Source organism: Sardina pilchardus, chromosome 1 (assembly GCF_963854185.1).
Source record: "Sardina pilchardus chromosome 1, fSarPil1.1, whole genome shotgun sequence".
Lineage (NCBI taxonomy): Eukaryota > Metazoa > Chordata > Actinopteri > Clupeiformes > Clupeidae > Sardina > Sardina pilchardus.
Window position 1 is genome coordinate 13,633,237 of NC_084994.1, and position 12,035 is coordinate 13,645,271.

Here is a 12,035-nt window from a genome sequence, read left to right on the forward strand (position 1 = left end):
TAACAACATAGCGCAGGCGTTTAACGTCATCGTCACGAGCGCCCTCCCCCTTTCGCCCCCACCAACCCGTCTCTTCGTTTATTGGCTGCTTTCTGGAGGGGGGGCGTTCTGTTACAATTCTACCGAGCAGAATGCTCCACAGAGGAGCACGGCCAGACTCGTAGTGGAGGCAATCCTTGGCCGGAAGTACGTGGATGGCTCGCGAGGCTACTTCACAGTAGCCTGACAGGCCTATATCAAAAGCAGGCTCAGATGACGCTGGGCGCAATTTAACACACGGTTTCCAGACCGTGGTTATCAACCGCGATAATAATTATAGGGTTTGAAATGAACACACATTGTTAACGTCAACATTTTATCATGGTTTACCTTTACACTGTAATCGTTGCAACCCTAAAAGGTATACAAGAAATTATTATAATGGTATTTCATATCAATACATACAATAATAGAAATATTTTATGATTTTATTTTTTTTTTGCTTGTACATTAAATTTTCATCCAACTTGCTGCGGCCCCCCTAGCGCCCCCTGGCGGCCCCCACTTTGAAAACCACTGGCCTACAGTACGTCTTTATCCTCTGTAATTAATATCGAAACAAAAAAACGGTAGTGCAGAGCGTGGCAGTGGCTACAAGGTTCAGAGACCGTGGCAGATTCAGTGGTCAGTCTGCAAGTGACAAGGTTCACATAACGCGGTTTGGTGGGCATTTCAAGCATTACAAAATAACTGCATTAATCACTCGTGTCCGAGTAAGAGACCATGCATCGCGCACAGTTTATCCAGGCTTTGCCATGACGATTTCTGGATCATATTCCTATATTTTGCACAAATTTGACAACAATAATGTGAATGCTTACTCGAGGAAAGTCGAAGCCTATGCAGTCAGTCAGGGAAATTGCTTCAATTCACGCGTATCATCTTGTCCCATTTATATTTTGTTTTACTGAAAACTATCGGAAATATGTGAAAACACCCGGAAAATGTTTAAGGCATGGACATATTCGTGAAGCCGACCCCATTCATCGCAGATTTCGAGGAAGGAAAAGCTCTTCGAAATCTGAAATGTTTGATAAGCCAGTGAACAATCATGGAACTAAATATAGGCACTATATTTATACGTTTCACATTAGGCTACCTAATTCTTGATATCCTCTGATAAGACTACAGTTTAATTGCAGATATAGGCTGTTGCATAGTTTGGTAGTATTAACGCACATTGCATGCCCATTTATCTAGAAACATATGCCGACTTCGAAGTGCTATTTTTAATAGCCCACATTTCCCAATATGCTGTGCAAATAAAGGCCTTGATTCGTGATCAACTAATGTTGTTGCGCTGCATTGCCTCTACGTGTCGCCAACTGACGATACACACTGGAAATGTGCGTACGCCAGGCATGAAGCTTGCGTGGAGGACCGCACATTCTCACGTTCAAGTCAGTCTTTGTACATCCGGACGTGAGCGTGAGAGTTAGCGTACGCAGCATTTTTGTGCGTACGCAAGCTTTGTACATGAGGCCCCTGGTCATTTGGTTTAGAGGATTGGCTTTTGTGTTTTAGCATTTGAGAAAAAACTGTAAAATACAGTTACACGAGTAGTCACACGACCAAGTATGGTGAGACAAAATAAAACGAGGTGCATTTCTAAGCATGTAAGAGGGATAACTATATTGTGTGGCGCAGTAATATCCTCACTTTTGCGCTTTCAGTTTCACTTTGGAGTGAGGATATTACTGCACAGAGTCTAAGTGCTCCCAATGTTATTCCGCCACACAATAGAGCTGCAAGCGGCTACATGAAGTCGAATCCCACCAACGCGCATTTTTAGGAGGGTATATGGAAATTACTGATGTATTTTAGTGGTATACGGCGTATACCTGCGTATTACGTAGACTACACCCCTGTGTCTAGCAACATCCATTAAGCTACATACTGTAAGCTTATCAGCATCCATTTAAAACGATCCACCTATCAACAAACATTACACTATCTGTCTATCAACATGCATTAAACATTCAGTCCATTACATCCATCAGACTATTTTTAAAATCAACATGCATTAAACTATCAGCCTAAGAACAACTTTTAAACTATCCATATTCAACTTTTAAAATATCTACTTTTAAAAAATCAACATTCATTAAACGTTGTGTATCAACATCCATTAAACTATCTATCACCATTCATTACACTATACTGTATGTCTATCAAAATCTATCAAACTATTAAACCTCCATCACCTATATTAAACCTCCACCCACTAACTACCCTAGCAACAGCTTAGCAACCACCTCAAGTATCCAAGCAACAACCTATCAACCACCTCCAGAATGACAATTTAGCAACCAAAATAGCTAGCCTGGATGCCAGACCGAAGCTTAGCCCCGCCTACATCCTTTTTCTGCAGGGAACTTCGGTCTGGCACTTCTCCATTCGGCTGCTACTATTCCCGAACAACATCTGTTCGGACCAATCACATTGTCAGAGCGGGCTTTACATGATGATTGACAGATGAACAGCAGTGACGTTCACGGCTGCATGCGTCCTCGTTCGACGAGTTGGGTGTGAGACCCTGTTGGCTTAGGTTGATTTTGATTGCAACAAAAACGCTATGGCTATGAATGCATAATTTGTTCATGCAGTTTGGCCTTTCGTTTAGCTTAGCTATTGAAACGGAGGTTTTATCACGGATTCACACAACTATTTCTGAACACTTAGACCAACGTGGATATGTGGGGAAAACTTCAGTTTCACTTTCACCAAGTTAAAACAGCATGTTTGCGTGATGTTGTTCCCGTTTGTTTAAAAATGTCTGTTTGCTCATTGGGTTAACGACACACTTCCCCAGCTGTTCATTGCATACAGTTTGAAGGAATTATTTTCAAAAACGAAGGAGGATGTTTTCCATATAGCCTACCCTGCTACATATTTCGTTGTCTTAGATTATGCTATCAGGTTTCGCTATCAGGTGACAGCGCAATAACTTGTTCTGTTTGGTTTGGTCTATCCAATGAGTGCAGAGCTATCCCCCCCGCCCTGTGTGGTTGAATCACGCCCCATAATCGCGGCCGAATGGAGCAGTTTCAGACTCATATTCTGACAAGAATTGAGTATGACGTCGTCAGGCTACAATATAGCACCCAATGAGATTAAACGAGCAATCACCAAAGCAACCACTACAACCAACCTAGCAACAGTCTAGCAACCACCCGAAGCACCCTTATAACAACTTAGCAACCACTTTCACTATGATAACCTAGCAACCAACATAGTAACCACCATGATTACCCTAGCAGCCAGTCTAGTAACCATTTGAGTTACTACAGCAACCACCACAATGACCCTAGCAACCATCAAAATTACCTTTGCAACAGCCTAGCAACCACAACTATAATGTCAAACTAGGAACCACCATATAGAAATCAACATGATAACCCTTGCAACCAGCATAACAACCACTTTATTTTGCATAACAACCATCATATATACCCTAGCAACAACCTAGCAACCACCTTAATTACCATAGCAACAACTTAACAACCACCACTATGTCAACCTATCAACAACTATAGCAACCAACATAATTTTGTATGTTTGCTGAAAAGAGCTATATTTTATTCTAAATTTTAAGTTAACTTCTATGTGAATTTGTGGTTCAGCATTCACACACACATTTTCTCACACAACTACACGCACACAGGCGAATTCGAACATTCTGAAACGTGCATATGCGATCAAACATGATAGCGCATTCTTCCACAAGTTCCCTAAACAGCCAGCCTACTGCTCTGCCTCACAAATCAAACAAATAATACAGTAGGCCTAGCCTACTAAAATATGCAAGTTTGAACATTTGCACATGGCACCATCCTGATGCAGCAACCTGCAATTAAGCAGGTTTATTTCCTATTTCCGAAGGTCTTTCCCCTGTTGTAATCTCGTTATCATTTTGAGATTTCATTCGTTTGAACGGCAAGAGTAATTCGTTAGACTGGTTTTTGTTTTAAAGTTTCCCACGGCTTTAACAAGCTTGGAGCTGGGTCTGTTCAAGTTGAAGTAAACTGACAGTGATAGCCTACATGTTGGCCGGACCACGCAACTTCCATGGCCAAAATTAAGGGGGCCCGGGCAGTAGTGAATCTCGTGGTAATTCGAAGACTGCTCGTAGGTAGCAGAGAGCAGAGTGAATTGAATGAATGAATTACGTAAGAGGGAAATCCCCCTACGGTAGGGGGACGTAAGAGGAACAGAGCACGGCTATGGTTAAGTTTATGGTTAAGTTTATTTTGACAGGCAAAAAAAAAATCTGTGTGAACAGTGGTTGGTGTGAATAATGCGTATAGGCCTAATTAGTGTCAGGCTCAGTCAGACCAAGTGTGTGTCGAGAGAGAGGGGTAGAAGGCAGTTGTCCTCAATGCCACAGGTGATGTCTGTAAGTGAACTGGTTAGACGAGTGTATGGGGGAGGGGGAATGATGGCACAATCGTTTTCTATCAGGCAACAAACTCTAGAAACAACTTCACCAAAAAGCTTCAAAAGCTCCACCATCATTCCAGTCCCCAAGAAAGCCTCCATCTCTAGACTGAATGAATACAGACCTGTGGCCTTGACTTCAGTTGTCATGAAGTCCTTTAAGTGCCAGGTGCTGACCCACCTAAATAACAACCCCAGTTTGCCTACAGGGCACACAGGTCAGTAGAGGATGCAGGGAAAATGGGGCTGCACTTCACCCTGCAACACCTTGACCAACCAGGGACCTATGTTAGGATCCTGTTTGTGGACTTCAGCGTTCAACACTATCATACCTGAAAGTGCAGTCTCCCCTCACAATATCCAACAGCTCAGTGTCAAATGTGGACTCATTCAAGTTCCTGGGCTCCATCATTTCCCAGGATCTGAAGCGGGAGTCCAACATCAACACCATCCTTAAAAAGGCTCAGCAGAGGATGTACTTCCTATGGCAGTTGCGGAAGCATGGCCTGCCACAAGAGCTGCTGGCCATCTTCTATAAAGCTGTCATTGAATCCACACTCTGCACATCCATCACCATTTGGTTTGAGGCCGCCACAAAACAGGACAAACGCAGATTACAGCGCATAATTAAGAGGGCCGAAAAAATCACTGGTGCCCCCCTGGCCTCCCTCCAGGACTTGTACACTGGTAGGACCAGGAAGCGGGCAGAGAACATCCTCAAAGACCCCACACACCCTGCATACTCCCTCTTTAACCTCCTTCCCTCTGGCAGGGGCTACAGATCCCTGCGCATAAAAACAACCAGACACAAGAACAGCTTATTTCCCTCACTATACTGAACTGCAGTTAACTGGGGCCATCCCCCCTCCTTGGTCATTCACCAATTTATCCCTCACATTACACACATATCAACCCACAGGCATCTTGCACTCATTACATGCATACATTGCACTTTACTTCAGCACTTTACATACACACCACCTCATGTGTACTACTATGCCTTTGTATATTGTATTTTGGACAGAGAGGGTTAAAGCGGAGCGAGAGGCGCAAATGTTCGACCATTTCCGTGTTCTGTGTTTGCAAAGGGGAGGGGGGCGAAATCCCCCTTTAAGCAGACCTAGAAAGTAGCGTTACATTCGAACTGAACTGCCAATCTGACTGAGATCGATATCCCACTATGACGTCTTTGCGACACGCCTCTTTATATATATATATATATATCGAAATATTCGAATTTTGCTTCCATAGAGATGCATTATGTTGCTCCATCTTGTCAGTAATGAAGGATCTTTGTTTTGGATATTGTGTGATATGTGCCTACATGTAATTGTTGTCTATTGTACAGTAGGCCTACAGTCTGTGTCTATATTACTATTGTTTGAATGTTGCTATGTCTATTGCACTACTACCTGTCTACTTTTTAAATGTACTGAGAGTTTTAACATCTGCTGAAGTCAAATTCCTTTTATATGTACTGTAAGTAAATATACTTAAAACTGATTCTGATTCTGACAAGACAACTATGCTAATTGCTGATTTTTGTAGGCTTAGCTATAGCAGTTGAATGTCTCCCTGTGCAAAGGTTTCAACTAGGCTATGTTTGCAATGGATAGTGTTATGTACTGTAGGCCTAAAGTGCTGCGCCGACATTGGCCGTCTGTACCGTCCGTCTTTAAGCGTCTTTGTGCGTCTCCGAATCCGATGGAGACTGAAAGTTGGTTAAAAAATAAATGGAATGAAATGGTACAAAAATAAAAGCACATGAATTATACGCCACTGCTCAGGGTGAAAGGCTATAGCATAAGCCTAGTCGTAAGGCAGCGATTCCCAAACTTTTTATTTTAGCGCACCAACTTCAACATCTTCATCTACTGGTGTCCCATGAGTGGGGAGGATAGAGTTAAACATTTATAACGGCATCTGTAATTCTATCTATTGTGATGTTGACACGCCTGACCCCCTGAGACTTGACTAACAGGGAGTGTGTGAGAGCCTCAGGGAAAGGTATTTGTGTGAAAAAGGCGGAAGTCAAAACATAGGGTAAGTTATTCAACCAAATACAGTACACTGTAGCCTACTTGTTGGAAAACTGCTTTAGTAATCTATTTTAGGGTATTTAAAATGTTTTTGTAAGTCTGGTGAACCCAGATGGACCTGTTAGTGAATTTGTTCGTCCTTGAATGTTCACAATGCCCCCATTGGCTAAGCTAATGCAAATATTATGTTCACTGACAATGAAAAACAAGACTTGAAAATGGGTCAAATTTGTACAAAAGTTAGCTTGTAATATCATCAATACATCTCTAGAAAGTTCAGTCTTAGAATTGTTGATAAGATATGGCTAGGTGATTGCTTTTTTTTCTTCCGATGGTTACTTTGGGCCTTTGTTTATGCCATGTACTGTACTGTTGTGTTTTCCTAGCCAGGTGTTTTGGTTCCTTGTGTCTCTGTTTCCAGTCCCCTCTAGCTTTTTGTCATTCGGTGACATATTGTATCTTACATTTAATTTACCTGACGCTTTTATCCAAAGCAATTTACAGAAAGAGAATGACATTCAGGCTGCAGTGCAAAGGGGAGCAAAGAATTACTGCTGCATCTGTCAATACTGTTGATAAAAGTGGCAACATACAGTAAGAGCAAAATACAGTAGGTGGAGAAAAAGGTAAAATAAGGAAGTTGTCGAGGAAAGAGAGTACTAATTGCTTGTTGGATACATTTGTGAATTTTAAGATCTAACTTTCAGTAAGGATTAACATTTGATCACCAAGACTATGAGGATGGCAATGGCATCCTAAAGTCTTAAAAGTCAAAGTTATCTTCCTTTAACATTGCTGCTGCAGTACATTTGAATGCCTACTCTCAGTTCATGCCACCTGTTTAACACAATCACGTTGACATTACATAAATATTTAATGTAGGCCTAAGCCTAACCAATTTAATTGGAATTACTTGATCAAGTTGGGTTATCACAGCATGATTCAACTATGTAGACCGAAAGAGGACTGCTGGAGTGATTCTAGACATTTCATTTATGTGCAACCGATGTACACAAAATAAATGTAAAATTGAGTAAATCCGAAAAGCAACTTCCTATGGTTGGTTTAAGAGCAACAAGACCTGCTCAGATTGCGGCAGAAATGCTGTTCTCTGTATTAACAGTTTATCAAAATGATTTTGAAACTGATATTTAATGTAAAAAAACTATTTAGGGTGCCTTTAAGTATATCAATTAATTATGCAATGGAGGATGTATTGTTGTTGTAATATTACTGTAGGTGTGAACAAATGTAATCACTTGACAGTGGACTGAATAAATGTTCAGCTTCTTTTGTGTCTCCTTGTGTAACCAGATCACAGACACACAGAACTCCATCTTCAGTGCTCAGCTGTGTGAAGAGTGATAAGTCCATGGATCAACCAACCAAATTCAGCAATGAACCAACACCATCAGGTCAAATGTGAGTAACTCACACACATGCACGCGCGCGCGCGCACACACACACACACACACACACACACACACACACACAAGCGGAGTGCCTAAAACCCCCCTTAGCTGTTCTAAAATCAGTGTAAACCATAGATTTGACTAGCTTATTACTTTTCTAAAATGGTTACTACATACTGTATATCTGGCAATATTTCATAAAACAAAGGCACAGCACGAGAAATGTAACGATTATTCATAGATCATTCCTCCACCAAGAAATATATTTCCTTTCTCTGAATGGTTGTCAAGCAACATCGAGACGCAGCTAGGTGTGTGTTTGTGCTGGAACAGCATAGAACCCGATTCAGCCAATCATAATTACCAAACAGCTATCATGAACATGAGACATGGTTGTGCCCTCCTTCATATGAAAATGTTGAACTTAGAAATAGCCACTAAAAAATGGGCAAATTAGAACAAAGCCTACTTGTGATGTCAGATATTGCAGCCATTGAAGTTCAATTGTGGTTTCCAAAGAGGGCGCCATTTAGTCAAACGGACCATTTCAATATTCAGCCTAAATATAAGGTTTTAACTATTTTAGCATCAGAGAACACAGTGCAATACTCAATTCATGTATTCTGTGTGCTCTATAAACTGATTTCAGAGCAGCTTAGGGAAGGCAATGGAGGATGTATTGTTGTTGTAATATTACTGTAGGTGTGGACAAATGTAAACACTTAACAGAGAACTGAATAAATGTTGTTAAGCTTCTTTTGTGTCTCCTTATGTAACCAGATCACAGACACACAGACCTCCATCTTCAGTGCTCAGCTGTGTGTCCATGAAGAGTGATAAGTCCATGAATTATCCTCCCAAATTCAGCAATGAACCAACACCATCAGGTCAAACGTGAGTAACTCGCACGCACGCACGCACGCACGCACGTTGTTGCTGTGTATGCCAGGTGAACCTGGTTTTGTCGGTTAAAGTTTTTTTTTTTGCAGAATCTAGTAGACTAGGGGTACCTCTTTAAGATTTAAGAGGGTGCCGGTGATATCCCTTGGGCAATTTCGTATATTAAGCCTTTCTTGTCCAATATGTTGACTATAAGGCGGATATGCTACAGGTGAATAGGGTAAAACAATTAACAAGCAGATATCACTAGGAAACTTCACCAGTTGATTACTTAGATCAGGGGTCGGCAACCCAAAATGTTCAAAGAGCCATTTTGGACCAAAAAAACAAAAAACAAATCTGTCTGGAGCCGCAAAAAATGAAAAGCCGTATGTAAGCCTTATATGAAGGCAACACAGGCTGTAAGTGTATATTATCTATATTAGCCTACTATCAAAATGACTACGTAGGCTACAACGAGGCTACATAATGAGCTTTCATGATTAAATGTTTTTCCCTGCAGCGCATCTCGGAGAGAATGACACACCACGTGACTACTCCGCTGTATATGGTGCTTTAAGTTCAACTTCGTATAATCACCATCCGTGAACCGTTGTTTTCCACGTTTTAATATCTCTCAGGTTGCAACAAAATTTCTCCAGAAGTAGGCTACTGCAATCGCTCTTTTTCTCTCAGTCCCAACTGGGTCGTAGGCTGCAAATGTAGCATGCCTTCCCTGAAAATGTCTTTCTAAATGTCTTTCTCTTTGTTGTTCGCCAACTTCTCATTACAAAGCAAACATGCAGGCAATCCTTCCGCAATGGCAATGAAAGCAAATGATTCGGTCCATTCTGCCTTAAATTCTCTGATCTCAACGGCTCAACGGAAAACGTTAAGAATGTTTGTCCTCATACAGAAACCATATTAAAACAAACAAACAAAAATCCCCCCATTCATTTTCATACATTTTTGAAGACGCTGCAGGGAGCCACCAGGGTGGCGCTAAAGAGCCGCATGCGGCTCTAGAGCCGCAGGTTGCCGACCCCTGACTTAGATCAATATGAAAAATAAATGTATTACAAGTTTTCTGAATGTAATGTTTGAATATGCAAATTAGGTATGATGTAATTAAATATGCGCTGATTTGCATAAACGTAAAAAGATCAAATCTGAACATTGGATAAAGCCAGTTTAAATTTTTTTCCTTTTCATTTTGTTGACATAAGAGATGAAAAGTATTTTAGAGAGGGAATTATGGATATATCATTCAGTTATTCAGTAAATCAGAAAATACTATACCAGCCTTTAAAAAATCATTTTTCGCCATGTTTTTTGGAATAAAATGTCATGTAAATCAGGCTAAGAATAATATATCAACAAACCCCTGGTAAGAACCAAACCATTCTATTCAAATATACACACCTATGGCTACTGAAAGATGTAAGGTAGCCTATATCAAATGTTATTTTGGTGTATTAAAATGCATCGTTGTTTTAGAATTTCCGAACGAACGGGCTGGTAGACTAAGGTGCTTTTACCATAATGGCTATAAAATCATCTACCTTGTCTGATTTGTGGAACTATTACCTACAACCCTTTGGAGGTGAATAAAGAATGTAATTGGGGAAGTTGATGTGGGCGATTGTTAGGGTTGCAAAATTCCGGGAATTTTCAAAGTTGGAAACTTTCCATGGGAATTAACGGGAATATACAGGAATTAACGGTAATAAATGGGAATTAATGGGAATAAACTGGAAATATTGTATCTGGCAAGTTAGTATATAACAGAGACCTTAATGTAGTTGGAAAAAACCCATCTTTCAGCATAATGTTAGTTAAAACAACCTGATTTAATGCAAATTCAGTTGAATTTCTACCCTGCACACAGGTCAATTACATGCACACAACAATCAACATAGGCTACTTGACATATAGGAAACCTAATTTTCCGGTGAAAACGTCATTGCAAACGTTATCTCATGTGGGAATAACTGGTGCGAAACTGGGGGAAGTTTGCGAACAGAGTCGCCCAGTTCTTGGCGTGTCATCACTGTTGTCCTCATGTAAATGGAAGAACGTAATTTTGCATAAGCTCTAATGGGATGGTTAATAATCATATGGTCATATTACTGGTCTGATTTAGCTTGGCACTTTTAAAATAATCACAATCTTTGAGGTTTGGGGCCATACATGTATGTAATATCGGCATTTTTTGGCCAACCGAGGATTAAAATAAATTCATTAAACATTTTTGTCGAGTTAAGTCAGTGTTCACGGCAGTCTTGGCTAGCTAATGTAAACTGCTAGTAAAAAACAAAATTCCCGTAAATTCCCATTAATTCCCCAATTTCCTGTAATTCCATAAAAGTTTCCAATTCTGAATATTTCCAAAATTCCCCAGCTTAACTTCCCATGGGAAATTTCCAGAAAGTTTCCGGAAATTTACCGGAAATGTTCCGCCCCTTTGCAACCCTAGCGATTGTATGGAGACTAGAGCTCATAGTGCTGTAGACGCCAGGCTGGCATTTCATTTAGCCTGGCTCGCTCTCGCGCATAATTTTCGTTGGTGCATGGAGGGCGGGACTTGAGGTTGTATGTATTCAAAATCTGCCGGCCGTTTTGCGAATTCCGTACCCAACCTTTAATATACGAAATTGCCCAAGGGATATCACCGGGCACCCTCTTAAATCTTAAAGAGGTACCCCTAGTCTACTAGATTCTGCAAAAAAAAAAAAAACTTTAACCGACAAAACCAGGTCTGACCCCATGGCTGCCTAACTATAGAATATGGGTGCATATCACACATTTTAACCTGCTTGTTCATCAGTATCGTGTCTTCATTAGTTGTCCAAGTGTTCTTTGTTTGATGTACCTGCAGGGTAAGTGCTGATCTGACCCAGGATCAGTCCAGGTGTAGAGTGTGTGAGCAGGTATTGAGGGACCCAGTCATCACCACCTGTGGACACAGTTTCTGCAGGCAGTGCATCAGCAGCTACTGGGACCAGCCTGATCTACCAGGAGACCAAGCCTGTCCCCAGTGTGGAAAGAGATACAAGTCCCACTCACTTCAGTGTAATGTCAGTGGAGGCAAGTGATGGACGTCTTTATCAATGCTGTATTTTATATAGTAACATATGTATTCTTATTTCTTTTATTTCTCCATTTTTCTGTTCATATCATTTTACAGTATGTAGACCATTTCAATGTGTGTAATTATAAAGAGCCTAGA

The 12,035-nt window shown here is 40.9% G+C and overlaps 1 protein-coding gene across 1 annotated transcript; it reads left to right on the forward strand.

Annotated features, from left to right (window-relative positions):
* The first annotated feature begins 7,792 nt into the window (after window positions 1-7,792).
* On the forward strand, window positions 7,793-11,901 carry LOC134076556 (E3 ubiquitin-protein ligase TRIM58-like). Its single transcript, XM_062531682.1, has 3 exons — window positions 7,793-7,937; window positions 8,708-8,821; window positions 11,685-11,901. Exons 1-3 carry the CDS (start codon window positions 7,888-7,890, stop codon window positions 11,899-11,901), a joined length of 381 nt encoding a protein of 126 aa, XP_062387666.1. The 5' UTR covers window positions 7,793-7,887.
* Window positions 11,902-12,035: the final 134 nt, after the last annotated feature.